The 23,943-nt window shown below is 36.9% G+C and overlaps 1 protein-coding gene across 4 annotated transcripts in view; it reads right to left on the minus strand.

The window, feature by feature from the left end:
* Plcb1 (phospholipase C beta 1) overlaps positions 1-23,943 on the minus strand; it is a 794,669-nt gene that overhangs the window by 764,893 nt on the left and 5,833 nt on the right. For all 4 annotated transcript variants that reach the window (XM_004840810.3, XM_004840812.4, XM_004840809.3 and 1 more), the window contains exon 2: positions 13,895-13,972. In XM_004840810.3, coding sequence (XP_004840867.1) covers positions 13,895-13,972 — 78 coding nt within the window. The remainder of the gene's footprint in view (positions 1-13,894; positions 13,973-23,943) is intronic.

The raw sequence follows: 23,943 nt of genomic DNA on the forward strand, positions 1-23,943 counted from the left end.
AATTTGTGGGGAATAAAAGGAAAAGAAGGGAAAGCAACCATGATGGTCAAGAGGGTATAGGGCTTACTTTTAGTGTGGAAAAGACATGTCATGTTTAACCCTGATAGCATGGATCTAGTTATGGGAGGGAGTATTGATAACGCAAGGAGTATAAGGAATAAATAGGACTGTAAAACACTGAGAAGCCATGATCCAGTGCCAAGGTTGCAGGAATGGCCTGGGAAAGGAGAAGCCAGACAGAAAGAGAAAGAGCTCCTGAAGATGAAGGGGGCCCCTGTGGCTGGGAGCAGGAAGCCAATGAAGATGCCCTACTCTGCTTTAATGAATGAGTAACAGGAGAATAGAGCATTGGCTTTGGAGCCAGTTTGGCTTTCCACAATTGGTAACCTGCAACCTCAGACAAGCTGGATAGCCTTTCTATATCTCATTCACTTGACAAACACTGATTGAGCAATTACTGAATACTAGCAGTACACTAGAAATTCCAAACAAATGCGCCTGAATTCAAAGACTGCATCATGTTGTGGGCAAGTAAGAGGAGTCAGACAAAATTAACACAACATTAAACGTCCTAAAATGAAGGAGAACATAAGGTACTCTAGGAGCATAAAACTGGGGTTCTATTCTAGTCTGCAAGAGTTAGAGACAGTCTCCCAAGAAAAGAACTACCCTACCCATAACCTCAGTTTCCCCAATGAAAAATGGGAAAAGTAAGCCAAACGATAAGTTACTATGGTAGTCCATCCACAGCACATTACTATGATGTCTATAACAAAACAGTCTATCCGTAATTCTACTTTCCTTTCCTACAAATCCTCTGGTACAACTGAGATTATTAGGTTAATATACAAAATTGCCAGTCATATTTTCTGTGCAATTTTTACCTACCCTTATTTCTCAAGATATGTCCTTTCCTCCTGGTGGCTAGAAGCCAATGAAATTATCCTTGATAGCTAAAGTCTAAATTAGAAAAACATGACAACTAACAATAATATAGAGCAAACTGTAGCCCCTGTGTACACAAATGTTTCACATACTCTACCTCCTCTTTGATTTCTCTTATGGGGCAGGAGTAGCTGAATCCTTAACAAATGAGTCTCTGCCTTCCTTCAAATTCATGAATGCCCCATGTATCCATTAGTAATCTTGGTTGGAAAGGGATAAATGCTCCATCTTAAACTGGCTTGGACAATGAAGCGATTAAATAACTCAAGGAGTTAAAGTAGATAACCTGGTATCTCAAATGATATCACCGAGGACTTGGTTCTTCAGTGGTGCTATGATCTGGACATGGTTTAAGTGACACTGTCCCCTGAAAGCTCATGTATTGGAACCTTGGACCCACTGTGGCAGTATTCATTGGTGGAATATTCCATAGGAAAAACCTAAAGCAAGGTAACTAGGTCACTAGGGGCATCACCCTCAGGAGGGATTGGTGTAGGTCTGGCAAGGTTGAGTTAGTTCTCACAAAAACTAACTTTTATAAAAGCAAGGCCACCTGGTGCACTTACCCTCTTGTGCATGCTGTCAATTCCTTTTCCATTTCTCCACCATGTCAAGTTGCAGTTGGAGGCCCTCACCAAGACACCGGTGCCACGTCATCCAAAATCTCTAGCCATAAGAATTGTGATCCAAATGAACCTCTTTACTCTATAAAGTACCCAACTTCAAGTATTTTATTACAGTAACATAACACAAAGACAGCTGGTATGTCTTCTAAAAAGTTAGCTTTGCCTTTAGTTCTCCAAGATGGTATCTGAGCTACCCCAGTATTTTCCACAGAAACACAATAACAAAGGCAGGTTCAAATATTACATACTTGCAGCACATGACCCAGCAAAAGAAAAAAATGTTCTTTTACCTTAAGTCCAGGGGAATTTTTTATTGCAAGGAAACATTGCACTAGCTCTGCAGAACCATTCCTAATCCAACCTCCATGCAGTGAGGTTCAACAGACTTTTCTGCCCTGATGGAAAATTTGTATTAACTGCACCTGTCCACAGATGGCTATCCAGAATATGGAATATGGCTAGTGTGACTGAGGAACTGCCTTTTTAAAACTTTATTTCAATTAACTACAGTTCATACACATAAACCCACGTGGGTCTACAGGCTGTAGGGTGAGACAGCTCAGCTCTCTGGTGAGGGACGGTGGGCTACACTGGTTGGTTAAACTCATCAATGCTCTCTGCCTGGAGCTGGGGGTGGAGTTAATCCCCTTCACTCCACAAAAGGAAGTCATCTAGATTGGTGTCCTGGAGTCTACCATTCTTATTTCCCTCAGATTAATGGCCCAATTCAACTTGAAATCTTTTGCCAAGGAGTCATATTTATAAATCTTACCTAGCACAATGACATGTGAAAGTCACTTTGGAATAATAGCCTTTTAAAGCAGACAGGGACCTCAGGGCTCATACACTTCAGATCCATATTTCACAGAGAAGAAGTGGGCTTGGGGCTTAAGAGCAGGACCAGGATGTGCTGACCTTCACCCATTTCTTCCATTGCAAAATTCAGTCTTTATGCCACAGCACTGAGAGCTCCCTATGGCAGAATTAACTGCATTCCACATGAACCCTCATAATCATTAGCTTCTTAAAGCTTTCAGTATAGGATGTAACCAGAGAGGGCTGATGCTCAAACACAAGCATCTAAATGAGGGTAAAAGTTCATGTAAATTAAGTAGGCTGGCCTGGTGGGGACTGTGGCAGATTAGATATCACATGTCTGGTCTATAGCAGCCAGCTGCTGCCCTGTACTACCCAAATGTGCCAGGGTGGTAACCTGCTCAGTGATTTTTATGGAGAAATCTAGTTTTCTATATGAATGCACCGGATTTTTAAATGCTGAAAGCTTCTGTTTATGGGTTTAAGGCATTGTGCAGACTAAGCAAGATCTGCACATGAATGAGTTCAGTCTCCAGTTTACATCTTGGGATACAGATGCACAAAGTCTGATTTACTGAAAATTAAAGCCCCCAGAGAAGCCACTGCTGGTGGTATCTGTGTTCCCACACATGCCAACTGACAGCTTTCAACCTCAACTTTGTCTAGAGCTTTCTTCAAGCTGGGGGCTTGCCTGGAGCCCTCTAGGCCACCAAAAGAACCCACCAGAAAAGCTGAGGAAACACCCCTGGGAGAGCTGTCCTTAGTCACTGACTAATGGGAACTAGTGGGTAAACACTACAGTTCACACTGTACTCTGCTGTGCAGAGCTCACCCATGGAATGGAGATCCCTGCACTGGCTCTCTGCTTTTGTCTTCTCCCTTCTCCACTGCCTGCTTCATGTTTCCTAGGGTCACGTGCTGAAAAGACCACGTTAGCCTGGGGTCAGCTGATGGAAGAACTCAAACTACAAACACCAAAATTTGCTCTGGTATTTGTTTTTGTTGCTTTATTTCTTTTCTCTCCAGTTATAAACAAGGTCAGGAATTGAGTTTATGAAAAAGTCACGACACATGCAAGATCGCATCTACTCCAGTATTCTAATATCTTAATATTCACAATATAGTGCTCAAACTGCTGTCCTCTTGCATAATGAAGCCATCCAAGAGGAACAAATGTTCATCTAAAAATAGAATCCATTTACATGTATAGCAGCAGTCATTAGTTTCTTAGTATAGCAACTAGTTCTGCATCATAAAACTTTTCACCGAAGCATTCATTTCACACAGGTGCACTGTTCACCATGATGCAACATGATTTCCAAATTGCAGCCCCTAAGGAAGTGGGAGTTTTGCACAATGCCAGAGAGAAATCTCATGCAAAATCATTCTCATCACAATCTGCATTCCCTGCAGAAGGCAGAGTGGAAACCAACCACTCTAATGGGAGGGATGTGAATGTCACTTTTCTCACATGTATTAGGTAGAAGTGACTAAGTGGCAGGCTTCCCACCACACCTGTAAATTATCTGACTTTCTCTGGTTTCCCTGGTAAGGTGTATGTGTCAATAAAGGAAAGGTGCCTACACACTGATAAGAAATGACAATGTTGCAATTTAATAAGATAACATCTGCCTTTATAGTCATAAGTAAAAATTTAGGTATAAAAATAAAATAAGTATATAAGGGTTTGGGTTTTTTTTGCATTGATTGAAACTTGGGCCTTGTGCATACTAAGCAAATGCTTTGCCACTGAGCTACACCCTCAGCCCTTTAAGGTCATTCTATCCTATTTCCTTATTCATAAGTGCAGCTAATTTAATTAAACATGGAATTTAAACAGCACCTTGATCTAATGAGGAATCTAAAAAAAACCAAATATGAAGGTTTTATAAACAGGGGTCGAATGCTAAGGCTTGTTCATAAGGCCAGAGCAAATGGCTCATATCTGAAGCATTCAGTGAATGGGAAGTTAGATGAATTTTAATCAATCTGATGATGGCAAAAAAATCTATTTTGCTTCACTCTTGGATATTAAGAATTATTCTTAAAAAATGCTTGTCATTTCCTGCCCTATTAAGTACAGTATAGGAAAGATTTTCCAATCATAGTCCAATAATTCAGAGTCTTGCAGGGCCTGTGAGTACTCACACGGAATATTATTTCTGCTGGAAAATAGGCTGCACCACGGACAAGACAAGACAGAAGATCCTCTCTCAGGAAGGTTGCTGAATGAATATAGAGGATGTTTCCCTCCTATCAGTGCTCACCTTGATTACACATTAGAAATCAAATGAGGAGCCTCAGGCTACAGAGCAAACCCACTGACCAGGGTAGACACCAGCCCCTGAAGTTGACTCTCTGGGTGGGACCCAGGCAGCCACATTCTGCTAATCTCCCGGTAGAGCTTGATGTGCAGGCAGGTTGAGAAGCCCTTTCTCATTCAATTTGCCTCTTCTGGGCAAATATACTAAGCCAACTGAGGTTTATTCTTCAAACAAATCAAAGGAAAACTCCTCAGGTAGACTGAACTTTACATATTAAGTGGGTTTTTAAAAAGAAAAAAGTTAAGAGCCAGGACACACAGCTAGACTTCCCTGACTCAATTCTGCCTTTAATCAAACATATGACCTAGGTGAGTACACAATCTCTGGGTGCATTTCTATCACTCACTTATAAACAAGGATAACTAGAGTGTTGTCCTCCAGGGGCTTAGGGAAATGACTGAATATATTACAGGTATACTACAGTACAGTTATATTCCATAGTACATTTATAGAAACACACTAGTGTACATACTGCAGTATGCACATATGGAATATAGTATTTACATTTTATACACATACACACTCTATGTTACATGTAGCATATAGTCATTATATGTACTATAAATATACACTACACATACAATGTATCTATACTATATAAATATATATGATAAACACACACTATTAGTATACATACTGTATATACATATTAAGACCATGCCTGGCATGTGGAAAACACTGTATTTTTCTTTTTTGTCTGTTATTTTACTGATAATTAGACCAATAATAAAATGACATAACCAAATCCAACTAGCAAATATCAAACCTTTCCCTGGACTTGAGAAACTTTTTATATATGACTACTGATGATTTCCCAAAAATTAGTTGGACAAAGTTTGCATATTTGTCTTTTCAAATTATTTAAATAAAATGAACACTAACAAAATAGGAACAATGGAATAAAATAATTATATTCTTTGCTTTGTGCATGTGTAGTAAATGCTTATGTAATTCAATTGTTGATCTACATTTAGCTTTACTAAAAGTCAAAAATAGTTTGATTAAATACAGAAAGACTAGACAAGACCCTATCAGTAGAATCGAACTACCTTGAATAGGCAAAAAAAAAAAAAACATGAACAAGGGATCAACTAGAAACATCCACTATATCTACAGCATCTCTAATTCAAACAAGGGAGCATGACTTCATTTCAATGGCAAGTATCTGCAATTCTATTCACAAGAAAGGACAACAGATTTTTCCCCCAACAGGAAATAAAAAATATAAACCATATATAAATGAATGTGTTCCTCATATTCTTCTAACTCACTGCTTCAAACCATTTTTGGTATCAAGAAGTACAAAGATCCCATTATAACAATTTCATCACATAGAAAATATCCAGTGTAATTTCTCTTATAAGATTGGGAAGAACTAAGTATAAGCAATTCATGAAGCTGAGGCATAATTTTGTAATTAAATTATGTTAGGGGTATCAATTTTTGAATAAAAGCTATGGTACTTTCATATGTTTCTAAACTCTAGTTACAATGCCTTAAAATGAGCTTTGCTTTTGTTATTCTCATGATGAAGTGTAACAATAGTGACATAAAAGTCATATTTATACCCTAAAAATGACTGCAAAGAAAGTCCCATAATGCCATTATATAACAGCCAGATTTATCTTAAAATACACTTCAAAAACCTGTCTTTCAAATAAAAAACCTACCAAAAATAACATGAATAAACTCCCTCAAGAATGTGTAAAAGATCCCATTCTAATTCATAATTCTTCCTAAATTGTGTCTCCATCAGAACATTTGGCCATCCTATACTAGCTAGAGTTTATAGAAGTGAACTCTGGGGGCCATTGTGGTGAAAAAAAAGGTAGTACTGAAAAAACAGAACTTATCCCAGAAGTTGAATTGATGAGTGAAGACTTGTCCCTAGCAACGTGACTGAGGGCTGACTATCCAAACAACAATCAAATACATTAAAAGTTTAATTTCTAAGAATCTAGTCAGTGCGGAGAAGGAGCTTTCTCATGCCAGTATAATTACAATAATCCTGAAGCAATTACCTTAGGAGAACAAGACATAGACAACCATGGTAGCATCCAATTTCTCTTATGAATAATACCATTTTGTCCTATCAAAGTCCTTTAAATTATCTTAAAGCTTATTCCATAAGATGCTTCAGATTCCCAATGGTCTAAGAAATTTTCACCTATGATAGAGTATTTATTAGCAAATTATCCTCAGAGGAAAAATCTTTCAAGCAATAAATCCCTTCTGCTTTCCATGGCTCTGTTCCCAAAACATTATGAAATACATAAATAAACATCTTGTTTGCCCAAACAGACCTAAGCTTCAGTGCTCTAGATCAAAAGACTATAACAGTCTAAACAGAAAACAGATCACTATAGTCTCAAAGAAGTAGAAAAAAAGTGAATAAAATATATGCATAAGTAAATGGTCACTTGGTTTTCAAACAGCATATTTGTGATCCCTAACAATTAGTTAGGGACAACTATTTAGTTAGAGACCTACTGTTTATTATATATGAATACTGAAAGCTACCACAAAGGACTGAGAGTTTACAAAGTAGTAAGCATTAATGCTAGGCAATTCAGTTTTCACACCAAACCCTCAGAACAACCCTGAGAAAGTAATATCTGTCTTACAGAGGAGAAAACCGCAGCTTAGATTGTTGAAGTGATTCCCAGGCAGTGACTCATTAAATATACAGCAGACCCATAAGTCAAACCCACATCTCCTGCAACAACTGCACAGCTGGTTTTGTAACCAGCTTCAGATTTCTCAAATTAAGACTGTTTTAGGAAGACCAGCCCCAGCTTAAAACATTCACCTAATATGCCTCTTAGCCAGGGAATGGTTTGACACTCTTAATCAGAGGTATCTGTAATAAGTTGTTATGTATCTGTATAAAGAAGTTCCAAGACAAGGATCCTAGTAAAAGTAGTTTATTTTAGAGGCAGTCCTAGAGCAAGTTAGAAACAAGAAAGGGAGACAGGAAGGGAAAAAAAAAATACAGCTATGTTTGCAGGCTAGTCATTTACCACACACAAGAAAAGTCAACATCATGTTTGTGGAATACACTAGACAAGCATGTCTCAAAGTGGAAGCTCCATTGCTAAATGATCATTCATGAAAGATATGCCTAGTAGTTCTTTACAGTGACCGGAGATCTTTTAAAATACAAAATCTCTAGATTTTCTTGTAGAGATTTATGCTGCGACATCCAAAATACTTTGACTTATTAAACACTGGACTCATGCTGAAAAATGTCACTGTGGCTTATGTAAATATTTAACTTTTAAACTCTGATATTAAACTCTGCATAGAAATTTAAGGTTACCGCAAGAGACGGCTATCTATCTATACCTGCCATTTATAGAAACTTAATCATCACTCTGTACAAGGATCCCAAATGGTGTCTCCTGCAAAATCATAAAGCAGAACAGGACAGCAGATGGAGCAGATGGAAGAACCAATCCCTCCTGCCCAAAGTCCCTAGAAATGACTAAACATGCAGGTATAAATGTATGTCTACAATCTAAGATCATGGGTAAACAAAAATGGTTGTACTTGTTATACCAGAAAGTATGAAATTTGGAAGATTAAAAAAAAATTAAGTAGGGGCCAGGTATGATGTTGTTTACTTGTAATCCCAGCACTCAAGAGGCCAAGGCAGGAGGATTGTGAGTTCAAGACCACCCTGAATTATACAGCTTAATCATGTCTCAAAAAAAAAATGAAGTAGGAAATGACAACCAAGAAATCTACAGACATTAAAATATAAGAAGGAAGGAACCTATACGAGTTCCAAATCAAGGAATGCCAAATCAAGGCAGATGCCTGGCCTAAAAGTGATAAAGGAGCATTAGTCTGGACCTGGAATGCTTCCTAAAGGTTCCTGTATTGAAGATGTGGCTCCGGCTGAGGGCACTATTGGAAAGTAATGGGAACTCTAGGAGCTGGGGCCTAGTTAGTGGAAAAGGTGTTGGTAGAGGGTTGCCTTTGAGGGTATGGTTTGTGTCCCCCATCCCCACTCTCTTTCCTTCCAAGCCTTCCAAAGCCTTCCAAGCTTTGTTCTACCCCTCCCTGTAGACTCAGAACCAATGGAGTCAGCTGAGCAAAGAATGAAGCCTCTGCAACTTTGAGCCAAAATAAACTTCTCCATCTTTAAGATGATTTTCTCCAGCATTTGTGTCAGTTATGGAAAGCTGACTAACACAGGTAGCATCACCTCTGGTCCACCTGAGACTGGAGACCCTATTTCCCACATCTTTCTCACACTGAGCTGGGAAAAAACTCACAAGAGAGAGGCTACCATAGGTCACTACCATAGCTGGCCACAACTAGAAAGCACAGGGGGTCACCAATCCAAAGAGCTACCTATTTGAAGAAATTAAACTTAGAGCTCCACCTCAAGCCGGTCCTCAAAATACGTCATGCATAGATTTAAAACCTAGATTTATAATAATGATAGGGAAAAGAATGATGAGTAAGTAAAGTTAAACAAACAAACAAAAAAAAACGTTGAAAGAAAACTACATCAAAGTTTAAAGCTTGCAGTCATCTTTGCCATGCATAAATTAGATGCTGATAAATGCAAGACAAGCCACAGACAAGAAGAATGTATTTGCAATATTTATAACAGCTAATGGACTAACTTGTACAATACAGAGATAATCCTCAGCACAATGGCATGGAAAAAGGCAGGTAATCTATGTAAGAAACAAGAGAAATGGCCAAGAAACTTCATGCAAATATACACAGTTTACAAGCAACTCAGCATCCTCAGGCAGATTAAAATAGATAAAATGGTCCCAAACACTGGCAAAAATTAAAATTTTTCCTAAGTGTCCATTGTGCTTTGAGAAAACAGTTCCTCCCACAGAGTACTGGTGGGTTTATGCAACCACACAACCAATAACTAAAAATTAGGATTTGTATAGCCTTCAATCAGTAATTGTGTTTCAAAGCATTTCCTTTAGGGAATCCCTGCCCTATATATCCAGAGAGGGATACCCAAGGCTGACTACTGCTCTGAACTGAAGAATTTTATGCTATAGCCCTCAAATTAAAAACAAACATTGAGGCCCCAGTCTGTTCTTGGGCATACAAGAAAACAATTTAAAAGAATGAGGTACATATACACACATAAGAAGTTTTCTAAGAAAGTTTTCATACTGTGAAGTGAAAAGGAATTGTGGGACAGTAAAAATAACACAATGGCAGTTAGAATAAAAATGGTTATAAACAGAACAAAATAAAATATTACCATAGTTATGCATGTCCAAAGTCATTAAAAAGAAGCCAAAGAAAAAACCAGGAAACTAGTTGATTACAAAGGACTAGGACTGGGGTCTTGGGAAGAGGGGAGTTATGAACATTTATACTGCTTTACTCTCTTACAAGAAAATTAGATATTATCTAAAAAATTAAAAATAAAATGTCTGTAATAAAATAAAAAGAGTCCATCATTGAAAATGTGCATTTTTTCCTTAAATTCTTCTTTTAAGTTCATTATATATTCCCCCAAGCTTCTGTTTTAGGGATAGAAGGAAGAGTTCTCTAAACTATATTGAAGTTCTTGGATCTGAACTCGTAGCAGCTAGTTTTATTTTTACACCAACCCTGGCACAGAAGCAGGGCATCAAGTTGCAAGGCAACTGTCTACTTTATTTCATAGTCATGCAGGATGGGTTTTTGGGAGCTCTTTCACATTGACTGTTTTTTCCTATTTAGCTTTTCCTTCACAATTGTAGTGCAGGTTCTGGTAGTCACATGGTTTTCATGGTTAACATTTCCTGTTATGGTTTTTGGTGCCCACAGGGCATAAAGCCAAAGAAAAGTCATAATCCTAATGTAGGCAACCTCTTCAGTACTCAGGCTGGGCAGGAATCCATTCCCATCCATGACTTAGAAATAAACTTTTCACATAACCTACATTTACAAAAAAAAAAAAAACCCCACTGTGCTTAAAATAACCATATTCAGACACTTGTTTTTCCTAATTATATTTAATAAGATTTACAGAGTCAACAATAAGAGGAAAGAAGTGTCAAAATAAGTCCAGAGCTGGTACAAAGTTTAAAGATTTATCCCTAAAGTGATATTCATATTTATCTGCTTCCACCAACCCCAAACTTTCTGTCACTGTTTCACTAAAGCACATTTCAGCTACCTAAAAATGACTACCTAGGTCTGTTTGGTTTTTTTTAATTCCAAACTCCATCATCTTTGCTGTCTTCTTTGTCACCGATCATTTCTATAGTGACAAATCAAAGGAGGGTTAGGGAAGGCAGCATGACACTGTCTATAGACAGAAATGCCACTAGCTTGAAATCACTGGCTCCTGCATAAGATATAACACAGCCATGACAAGAGAAGTACACAGGTTAGACACTATAAAATGTGAGGATTTTCTTCCAGTGCTTTAAAAAAGAAAGCTCTTAGCAAAGGACAGTGGCATGCACCTGTAAGACCAGAATGTAGAAAGGCTGAGGGAGGAAGATACAAGTTTCAGTCCCATCATGGCAACTTAGCAAGACCTTATCTTAAAATAAAAAATAGAAAAGGGTTGGGGATGTAGCTCAGCAAAGGCTCTGGATTTGATCTCCAGTACCTCGAAGTAAGGAAAATAGAAGGGAGGGAGGGAGGGAGGATGGAAGGAAGCAAGGAAGGAAGGAAGGAAGGAAGGAAGGAAGGAAGGGAGTCATTCTTGCACTAATGCTCAATCCTTTGTGCTTTGGGGGATTGCTAATCTACATGCTTCAGTACAAGTTCATGGATCAAAGGGGGAATATGTTGGGAAAACCCAAAAGGAGAAAACAAGAGACGTTATTACAGTAAATACCAATGCTGGAATCTGAATCAATGGAAAACAAGTGTGTAAAATAAAAGAGTAAACTTGAAAACATCCTATTTTGTCCTCTGAGATAGGGTCTCTATACTACCTGCAATAGATTCTTAAGACTAATTGCCAGAAAACAAAATATTTTACTGAAAGTAAATCTCTAGATACCATCATGATGGCACCATTGGGCCACATATCTTCAAATGATCTTATGCCAAAATACTGACTAAATGGTGGTGTGCCATGATTCTCTTGTATGTACCATTTTTCCAACCTGAATTTGCTCTAATGCATCATTAATCCATCTCCTAAAAGTACATGCATCGCTTGTTCTGCTTCCAGCACCAGGCTTGAAGCCAGAAAGAAAATGACAAACTTGAAATCATGGTAAGTTTCATTTTTTTCTTAAATCCTCTCATCTTTTAGATTGTAAGATATAGAATTATTAACTAAAAAGTGAACTTTCTACCTAATAAATGACTGAGGGATGACTTAGGTATTGAAACAATAAAATTTATTATGGCTTGGCTAGAACTCTACGATTAATATCCAGAAAAGAAAAGCAATAAAGAAATAAAAGTACCTGCTACCCCATTATTTGTTTCAAGTGGTCACAAACAGCATCATAAGAGAGAAAAGCCTGGTGTAAAAGAATGAAGGAAAATTTCTAGGCATAGGTCAAAATATTGAGTTCATAGAACAATAGGGGTGCATCAAAGAGCCTTTGGTTCTAAACCCTTTCTGTTCCTTAAGCAAAGAAATATTTATGACTGGTCTTCAAGCGAAGCTTAACTGAGTTGCCATGAATTATTTAAAAACCCCAAAATATCTTCTGTTGCTTTTATGGAAGCTTGATTTACAAGTTGAAAAATCAGACTGACAGTTTGGTCTCTTGTACAAATATCCAACCTTTAGAAAAGCTCTAAGCAATATAAATATCTTTCACGAATATAGCTTCCACAGTTCTAAAAATGGCCTTTAGGAGGAGGGGAAAACACAAAAAACAAACCCTCTTTCAAGCCATTGTTTTATACATAACAGCAGGAAATCAAACAGAATGTCTAAGGCAAAGTGATTAACACACCCAGTAATAAACATGAACATTAAGTATGAAATCTTACTCAAACATAATTTTTGACATTCATGTAGTCTATGATTTATTCCCACATCTGTGGCCACAGATGTTTCCAGGACACTCATATAGTAGAATAAAGTAACTACAGGACCACAAGGCTGGAATTTGTCTTTGGGGTGATGTGCAGGGACTGGCCTTGGCAAAGGACAACTGCTCTTCACCACACTAGAACCTTGCACCAGGATCCCCATCACCTCTCTCCATGACACTGCACAGGGCCACTTCCACACCACTGCTCAAGGGTGTAAGTGAAGTTGCCCCAAAGGTAGAAAGTGAAATTCACAACTCCAGGAACTCTGGATACCAAAGATCTAACATGGACTTTTGAAAGAACTAATAATTTGAACCTCTTTCAGCAGCAATTGTGGAGCACCTAGCCATTCTAATGGCTTTCTATTGCTATTCTATTGGTTTCAAAATGTATTTAGCACTCTGCAAATCCCTATCTCGTATCTCCAAATATCAGCAGTTACAGGACCAAAACATTGCATATTCTGGGCCTCTCAGGTTCAAGTGTAGATCTGTGCCAGTGAAACTTGAAATAATAACCACTTTCAATGAATATTCTGGTCTAACTGCCCATTAAACCCCAAATGAATCTATGATCTGCAGACATTCTACTTTTTAATAATTCAAGATGGAATCATCAACTGGTTTCATAATAAATGAGGTACTAAATTCATGGTATTGTGGGAAGAAAGCTACTATGAGAAGATTCCTGAAAACTGAAAGAAAACCTTAAAACCTTAAAGGAATCGTATCCCTGATTTTCAACATGAGCAATTATCAAGATCCAATTTCTGTTGATGCTGAGAGAATCCTTAATGGCAGCACTAGGGAGAACAAAGAGGGGGGGAAAAAGGCAATCATATGATCACTGGGTCATTTTTCTTCATTCCTTATGGTTGGGGACTTAAATCAGTGATAGAGTCTAATTATGTTCTACTCTAAATGTAATTCACATATCCATATTTTTGTCCTAAAAAATGGAAGCAGAATGGAAAAATACCAATTATTTCAGGATTTGGTGAAGGTACTATTTTAAATTAGTATCCTTGAGAAGACTTAAGACTTTTGGTCTTAGGTATTCTTTAGAAGTAAAATCTTTAAAAGGATTGTAAAAGGTCATCTTTGAAATGGATATGCTTATATAGTTAATATAAAAACTTTGCAAACCAGTGAGCAACAGGAAAACATAAGAAAGAAATACTTCATTTCTTACCTTATTTTGATCAGTCCAGTAAAAGAAAAATCCCTGAGGGTCAGTCCTCAAAATAATTGGAGTAACAATAGTGGAGTCCTAAAAATGAAAGAAAACACATGCAGATGAGCATATATCACAGTGAAAATCCTAACCTACTACTGTACTAAAGAAGTAATAACTGATAAGAGATTCTTAGATCCCATTAATTACTGAGAAAAATTTTTAAAATTATACATAGCACATTTTAACTTCATAAGATTATTAACCATATAACTGAGGCACTTTATTAATAATCAGAATATTTATAAATAACTTGTAATAGAAAAGATCAGTAATGCAGTTATTAAGACAAGTTTTTTACAGCACTGATGTTTTATATTTTAAAAAGCTATTTTTAGCTTTCAAAATAATTTTAACACTATCATTACATATTTCACATGATTAAAGTTAATTAAAATCCATGCTTGAGGATAATATTTTAAATTACATTTGCCCCATAAAATGGTATTTAATTGTGCTAAAGAGAGTAACCATACCATTTGGGCATTGCCATTTCCAAGGTAATGGTAAATAAGGGTATCTCCTACATATTTGGAAAGAAAAACACAAAATTCTTGCAAACTTAAATTTCACATGCTAAAATAAAACATCATAGACAAAGTCTTCTGAGTTTAACACATATACTGTGATTATAATATCAAACATTTCTAAAATATGTGTTCTTTTCTTTTAGCAACTTTCAGAAAGACATGCCATCTGCACAAGAAAATACACACTGCCAGATATGGATTTTGATACTGAAATACATAGGCCTTTGAAGAAATTACCACTTTGCCTCAACTTTTTCATGTATATCACAACTATGATATGTCATATCCACTATGTGGTCAAATGAACTATGTGGTAATGAAAATTAGAACTTGCAGAGTCAATTGGAATTTGGGATTTTTGTTTCCTTCCTGATCAGTAGAGCAGTGCAGTAGTAATGGTTTTAATCTACTCATTAAGTTTTATTGTAAACAAGTAGCTCTGGAAGCTGTCCTCTTGAGTTCAAACTCCTGCCTGTCCTTTCTTGGTACTTCATTTTAAATAACTGGTAAAAGAGGAAGGAAGATCATAATGGTGCTTCCAAACAGGAATGCTGTGAAATTAAACAGGATAATTGAAAAAAGCACCTAGACACATGCTTGCCACACAAAAATGTTCATCATTACTCTTACAGTTTATTATATTTTAAATGGATTGCTTACAATATCATACAAAAGTCTATTTTCATATGGTTTTCATTATAGTAAAACATATATAAAATTTATCTTTTTTATGTACACAGCTCAGTGGTATTAAATGTATCGTCATCCGTCTCCAGAACTTGTTCATCATTGCAAACTGAAAATCCATTAAACAGTAACTCATCCATCCTCCCCACAGCCTCTGCAAACCACCATTCTACTGTCTGGTGCTGTGAATTTGACCATTCTGGGTAACACAGATAAGTGGAATCATACAAACTCATCCTTTTGGGTCCGACTTATTTTTCAGCATAATGTCCTCAGAGTTCCCCTATGTTGTAGGAGATGTCAAGTCTCCTTCATTTTCAAGGTTTCAATGTTCCATTTTATGCATATACCATGTTTTCTTTAACCATTCCTCTGTCAATGGACTTTGGGTTGCTTCTAACTTCTGGCAATTGTGAATGATGCTACTAAGAAAGGAGAGTGCAAATATCTCCTTAAGATTGTGCTTTCAATTATTTTTAGTATGTAATCAAAAGAAGAATCACTGGATCATATGATAGTTTTTGTTTAATTTTTTGAGGAACTGCTATCCTAATATTCTTAGCATACATTCTTAAGATGCAGTCTGAAAAATATCTTTCACAAGGATTGTGCTTAGGTGTGGAACTTCAGCTTGGGTTTTAGATTTTCAAGATTACTTTTAAATGTCAAAAAAAAGACATGTGGAAACAAATTTGACAGTCTAATCAAAGAATAATTTAAAAATATTTTTAGGCTTTTCTATGAGATTACTTGCATAACAGTTCACAGTAATATTTCCAATAAATCACAGCAATATTTTCAGTCCTGTTTCATCACCTACTCTAGAGGTGACCAAAATAAAAGCTGACAAGCTGCATATAGCACACATTCCCATTTCCAGGTGAACTGGAATTCACCTGTAGTGTAACATATCACTTTCAGGTCAGTTCCTTTTCTTATCAGAGATCAGAGCTCCCGACAAGATAAGAATCAAAACCTTGGTGGCAATTCACTGTAAAGATCCCAGACCATCAAATATTTAAGTTAGCAGAGCAAAACTGCTCAAAGTTAGATTTTAGAACACTGTATTGGGCTGCCTCCTTTGTTTCAGATAGTGCTATTTCTAACTTATTCCTTCTCCTCCTTCAGAATTAAAGCTCCTTTGTTCAATATTTTCTTGACCCCATGCTTCCGGCCACATTAAATGATCATTCTGGTTAAATGATCATTTATCTCAACTCCCTGCTGATTTCCTCTGTAATCACCTCTAACATTCCAAGATCAGCTGGAACTTGGCATTCTTGACTTGCAAGGCAGGATTTGACCCAGAAGTACACAAATCTCCATTTTCAATTTCACCCGCTTTGTTCCTACCTCCCACATAGCTGTAAGAGTCCATCTTCTACCCATGCCAAAGTAGCCACTCAACTCAGATCTCAAGTATTTGTAACTGTCAAAACATATTGGCAGGTGGGAAGCTTAAAATATGTGATCATCTTTCCTTACAAAGGGAGGTGCAGATAGGTTATGACTCTTGGAACAATTTACTACAGAATAATGGAATCAACCCTCAGCGAGTCATTTTTTTTTTGTCTATCAATATCAATAAGTGTGTTCCATACGATGATGGTTTTGAAGTTTTCAGGTGTATCAGATTCAATGAGTGGATGTTAAAACAGATGGTTGGGCTCTATCCCTAGAGTCTCTTGATTATAAGATCTGTGGTGGAATGTGAGAATCTGCACTTCCAAGAAGCTCACAGTGATGCTGATACTGCTGCTCCTCCAACACCTTGAGAACCACTGATACAGGGTTATAGTAGGCAAAGCTTTGGGTCAAGAACATACTGATGTAAGGGTTCAAGGAGCACCATAGAGCAAACCTATATTTCATAAACATGTTGCTTCTACCTAAGAATTGAACTTTAATTTACTTACTTAAACATATAAGGTATTTATCCCCCCAAAATCTACCTTTAATAAAAGGAAAGCAGAACTAAAGATATCAGTCTTAAGTTAGTAATCCTGGATGATGTACAGTAACTTTCATTTTACTCTTCTTTATTTAATAGAAATATTCTCATTGCTATTTCATCATTAATGAAGATTCATATGGTGACAAAAAAGCTGATATTCTGTAATTTACATGAATCTTCAAAAAGTCTTTAGGCCCCATAAAGGACAGTCAAGGAACAAGAATTAAAGAACCTCCACAAAACCTTAACATCCAGAAAAATGAAAATCACTTTGGTAAGCAGAAGAGTTATTAGTTTCAAATTAACATTACTAAGTCTTATGACTCTTAAAAATAATAATGTGTTTATTAATGAACTGAGGTAGCTCAATAATGAATCCTAAAGTATTCATGTTTTGAGAGTATTCATTATGAGAGGAAATGACAGAGGTACCAATAGTCCAAACTCCCTTCCAATACCAGAGAGCCTTCTTAAAAAATCTTTCAACGAATAACAGCATGGACATATTCAACAACCAGTGTGAGCTAATCACTGTGAACTTTACATGGATTTTCCCTTTGAGTACAGTCATGTATTCTTTAACAATGTGTTGGTCAACAATAGACCATATAAATGCCATAAGTCCCATAAGATTAAAAAGGAGCTGGAAAACTCCTATTGCCTACTATTTTTACTATACTTCCCTTCTGTTTACATGTTTAGACATACAAATAATTATCACTGTTTTACAACTGCCTACAGTATTCAACACAGTGACATGCTGTACAGGTTTGTAGCCCAGGAACAATGGCTACACCATATGGCCTAGGTGGGTAGTAGGCTGTGGCAACTAGGTGCATGTAAATACAGTCCATCATGTTTCAACTCCTGAAGATATCATCTAACAATGCGCTTCTCAGAATTATTCTCACCCCTAAGCAACACAAAGATTTCCATATAATAAAAGGTGGGGGCTATTATTATCCTCATTTTACAGAAAAATAGATCAAAGCTTAAGCTAAACTACTTGGCAAAGGAAACCCAGCTAACCTAGTAAGAGAATCTTTGGAAATTAAACCTTCAAATACACCACTGCTTCTCAACATTTTTTCATTATTTTCCCACTAAGATTTGACATTTACATTTCTAATCATCACCTAGGAAATTTTCACATTACAGATAGATATCTTGAGTGTCTGTTTCTATGCTTGTTATGCATACCTGGACTTTGCACAAAGAGAGATTTAGAGTTTTGCTTTTGTTTTTGTTCCTCAAGAACCACTTTTCATTTCCTGGTTTTGATCAGGAGCTCACCGAGAATGCAGACTTTTCCTGCCACTGTCCAGAACAACGCAGCTCCCCTGTGGCAATGCAGCAGGTGAGATGTAGCTACAGAGACTAAGATGTGCTGCTTGATTTTAAATAATATGAATGAAAACAAGAATATGAAACAGTTCCTCAAAAATTTTTATATGACTACACATCAAAATGGATATACTGGGTTAGATAGAATGTATAATTAAAAGTAAGTCTACTTCTGATTCTATTTTATTTTTTTACATATTCCCTCTCCTCATATTGGCCTAAATCCTACTTGTAACTCAGATCTTTTCATATGCAAAATTTCTCCAAGGAAACTCATGTTTCTCACAATTGTTTGCACTTTTTGTTTCTGTAGCACTTGTCACAAGTTACAAAAAAATAAGTACTTATATTTGTCTAGCACCTTTGTCTCTCAATAGACCTCAGACTACACGTACAGGAGCCAAACCATTATCATCACAAATCCACTACTCTAGCACAATTTCTTATAAGAGATTCAATAGGTTTTTAAAGTATGAAAAGTATGTATTGGTCAGCTTGCCTGTGGCTGGGACAAAATACCCAACACACAAAACTTTAAAATGGAGAGGTTTAATTTGGCTGATTTCAGAAGTTTCAGTTCATGAAGGTCCAGCCCCAACATAGGAACATTACCACAGAAGCAAAGCTGCTCTGTTCATGGTAGCCAGGAAGAAGACCACGGAAGAAGAGCACCAGAAGAACGTATTCCTTCCAAAGGCGTCCCCACACCACAACACACCTCCTAGCAGCACATTCAGCTCTGTATTTAGTACCTTCTGATCCAATCACCTCTTCAGGAATCTCTTCATCCAACCAAGTTGACAATTAAGCTTAATAATCACAATTACTGAATAGATGAGTGGATAGGTGGAAGGATATCACAGGAAAAGAAGCAAGACAGATTCTGAAAAATATAAACTGGTTGGTAGCTAGCAAGTTGCCACATAGCCTGGCAAGAGATTTCAAAGCAATGGTAAGGGTAAAGAAAGGCCTTGGAGGGCTGAGGAGTGGGTGGCTGAGGAAGAAAGGAGGACAGTGAGTAAAAGTTACACTTTCATTGTAAAGGGAAGAATAGTGACTGCCACTGTCTGTGCAAAGGGAATAATGTGAGTGCTACAGGCCTTTATTTGCTGTTTTTCTCCTTTTTAACAATAAAGGTGGTAACATTTATTTTTCTCTTTGTGAATCATTATTGTGATAGAGAAAATGTTTTCACACCTATGAATCAATTTTTTGTTTTATCACTCCCAATACTTGTGAATCTCTTGAAGGGTAATTTTTATTAGGTGCATGTATGAGCATCTTTTAAAAAAAACAGGTGCCACCGGTAACATTCAGATTAAGAGATATAAATAAATTAAGCACAATAATTTTCAACTGATACTGAATCACAATTGAGTACACACTCAACCTTAAGCCACAGTTAAAATTTAAAGGAAGTTAGCTCTGTATTGCCAAGAAACACTTTACTTCTCAAACTCACATGGGCAAACTCTATTAAAGGAGGCCCCAGAGTCCCATAGGATGGTGGTAGATTTCAGATAGAATGGAAAGACATACAACAGAGCTTTCTAACTAAAGCCACATGCCACAGTGAAAGTCATGAAGGTCTCTTGGGGACAGGACCACCATCCAGGTCTTCTTCAAGGCTGCATGCTCCTCTGTGTGAACCACGGTTAGCCAGACACACATGATAACCTTCCTTCATCCCCGAAATGTTCCCTGAACATCAGCACCTCCAAAGTGTCAGACCTATGCTCTCCCCATGGAAAGCAGATAAATAATATAAAGCTAGAACCCTCTAGAAGCCATTGTCTAGTTGTGATATAACAAGGATATCCACTCTGCACTGGTAATCTAGATCTGGTTTCAGCTGACATTTCCTGTTTGTATTCCAAACCATCCTACAATTTTCTTGGGACCAAGTTATTGGTCCTTTACAATATCTTTGTGCCTTCATCTTTCATGATCCACCATATGCATGAGAAGTCAAGGGACCAGACCAGCTATAAGAGTAATCTAGCAAAAGATAATATTCCCAACTGTGTTGCGAAGAGAAAAGAGAGTTGTAGCACATGCAATGAATCTTGCTGGATACAAAAGGGTCCCTTATTAGGCAATGACCAAAAATGATCTTTATTTTAACACCATTGCCCAATATCTATCTTTTCATATATGGGACATATCTTTCCGTATGTTCCACACAGAGTGACTGATGTAGAAAGTCTGTAAAGAATCTGAAGAACACATTGACCTCTGTACCTCAAGGAAGTAATGGAGTTTTTCCATATTCCCATGTCCTATGTGGTATAGGCGTAAATAGATTTTGTATATACACCATAAAAAGAGTTATTTTCAACATACTAACTGTGATGGTTAAGTTTAATTTTCAACTTGATTGGCTTGGGAGCCATCTAGGGGATTAGTAAAGTGCACTTACAGGTGTTCTTGATGGGCCATGGAGCTGTGACCTTGGTTCCAGGCACATTCCTCTCTAGTGCTATTCCTCTGCTCTGCTCTCATGGCTGTTCAGGGCCACCATGAAGTGAGCAGCCCTGTTCCACCATGTGCTTCCACCATGATGTTTCTGTCTTAGAGTAAACTGAACATGGACTGAAACCTCTGAAACTGTGAGTCTAGTAAATCAAAAACTCCTTTACATTGTAGACACCAAGTAGTTTGTCCAGCAATGGGAACTCTAATTAATACACTAACCAAAAAACGAGGTAATTGTAGGCATTTAAACTTCATTTGTATGAATTCTAAAATCAAGGAGATTCTTTGGAAAAATTAAATGAATCTCTTTCACCTCATTTCATTTGAACTCTATTAAAAGTTTTTTGTTACCAAAGGATCTAATTTGGGGACATCGTGATAAACTGGAAAAGGATCTTAAATTTAAATATAAGACCTAATTTTAAATTCTGATTCTAACTCTGATAGTTGTGTACCCTTGGGTAAAACACAGCTCACTAGGTACAAGGGAAGAATGCTTGCTTTTACCTATCACTCAAAATGATGTCCATAAAAAAACAGGGGTAAATATAAATAAATAATGGTGCTTTATGAGTATAAGTGCCTACTATTTGGACTCACTCTCAGTATTGAACTTGAGAGGCAACATTATACAGCAAAACTCCATGTGTCTCAACTGTAGTATTATAGGAAAAAATAGAATGTTTAGAGAATTCTTGCACAGTAGGACTAAAATCATGAGATTCTAGAACCACAAAAGGCCATGTTGGCGAGGATTTGGTCCAGGAAAAAGAAACTTTCCTGGAACTTTGAACATAAAGAGAGTTGGTATAGGTAATTAAGAATTTGACAGAATCACTGAAAGGGCTGGGGAAGTGGGCTTCAGGTTGGATCTCCATGAATGATGCTAGAACACCCACGGAAGTTCTAACTCTTAAGAACAGCCTTGGCTCCATCACACCCAGAAAGGTGGGAAATCAAGAAGGAACTACTGGGGTCCACACACAACAACTTAGCTACAGGCGAGGAAAGAGTAAGAGGAGATCAGGGAGTGGTCACAGTCACCATTGCCTTCTGGGGGTACCGAAGCACTACCACAGAATATGCCACTCCTTCAGTATCTCACATATTTGAGAAACAACCAAAAAATGAAAGAAAGTGTCCTCTTTCACATTCTATCCTCCAATTTCATTCACATGAATCTAGTGGAACTTAATTTATTACCAGAATATTATTTTCAAAGGAATCTGGTAAATGTAGCTTCAGATGTCCAGGCATCCATAATAGAAATTCCTAATAAAAGGATATAGGGTTGGATGCTGAGACACAACCACATTCATCACCGTACAACTAAGATCATCAGCAGCTTCCTTAATTTTTTTAATCAACTAGACCAACTATAGACTTGTTTGGTGGGCTTTGTTTTTAGCTCATAAGGTTTTTTCTATAAAAGGAATCAAACTATTGACTTTCCAGTATCTATATTTTATAGGCAAGATGTAAAGGGAAAAAAATTTTTTATAGTGCTAAGGATAGAACTCAGGGCCTTATACATGCTAGGTTGGTGCTCTACCACTGAGCTATACCCAGCCCAACATTTGTTTTTTTTAATAGCAAAATAACCTCTTAATCTTCTAGATATCAGTGCTATATATTAATATATACCATGACCAATTCAGGTATAAATGTTTCCTTTGTTAACTAATCCTTTCTTCCGAAAACGTACATATAAAACTTTAATGCAATAAAACAGATGAAACACTGTGAACTAAAAAAAACTACCCCAAATGAAAAACAGATGTAAGGTGTTTTTAACTCTGTTAATACAAAATATTTATTTTCTATATTTTCTATAATAGTCCATTTCCCAATTTATGGTAATTTAGTTTTTGATAATGGTATAGATTTAGTCAACATCAATTAATACCTAAACATTTTTCCAGAACACAAATTAAAATAAAAATTTCTAAAATTTAAATCAATATATAGTAAAGAGAGAATCAAATATTAGATCTTAAAAGAGACTGGGGCAGGGGACCAGATAGACTTGCAAAGAGCCTAATGATCCTTTATGTCCTATTTTGGCTAGTTTTTCACAAGACTTGATGACTTCTTTAGGATCTTATGAGCAAATTACTTCAGAAGGACATCTCTAGTTCTTTGCCTACTGAGAAATAGGGGCACATAGCTCTTACTGGGAGATTAGATGTGGAGTAGATAGGAAAAGGATTAGATGGAATAGACTGCAAATTTTGTCTGAGCTTATTAAATTTACTATAGGATCTGAAAGGCTGGAGGAACTTCATATTAGCTTAGGTAACAGGAAAACTAACAGTTTCAGTTACCAAGAATTTGTTTTTTAAGTGGAGACCCACAGCTTTAGTCAACAATTCACAATCAATCCCATTCTACTTCTCCCGGTACTTATTGCTCATAACATGAAAAAAATCTGATAACAAACATTTAACTACAGGTTACCAACTTCACCATAAAAAGCAAAATGTTCCTGTTCCATTTGAATCTCACTTCAGGTAAACATAATTTGCAGCTATTTGTTGATGAGCTAAACTTGGGCTGTATTCAAGATACGTTAATAGCCAGAGCAAATTATCCTATTGCACCATAGGTAGGAAATGTTTGCATCAGTTATTTTGGAGGTGGATAGGGATGCTATTAGCATAAAAGTGTGAGTGCACAGGATGCCACTGAATTTGTTACTTTAAAATGATTAATTTTGTGTTAAGTGAATTTCACCTCCATTTTTACAATATCAAGATGAAACAATAAAATGTTTTAAACTTTAAAAAAAAAAGATCTCTGAGATTGTAGCACAGCAATGGAAACATCTGCTTAGCATGCACAGGTCCATTGGTTCAAGAAAGAAGGAAGGAAGGGAGGGAGGAAGGGAGGAAGAAAATTGGTTAGAGGGAAAACCAAGGGATGAAAATATATTCCAGCAAGAGCTCTGTAGGAGTCTGCTCTTCTTGCCAGTAACAGCCTGTAGGCATTACAATTTCTTGCTAAATTATTAGAGATTT

The sequence above is a fragment of the Heterocephalus glaber genome, unplaced genomic scaffold (assembly GCF_053883595.1).
Source record: "Heterocephalus glaber isolate CG9 unplaced genomic scaffold, H.glaber_assembly_v1.0 deba00001532, whole genome shotgun sequence".
NCBI classification, from domain to species: Eukaryota; Metazoa; Chordata; class Mammalia; order Rodentia; family Bathyergidae; genus Heterocephalus; species Heterocephalus glaber.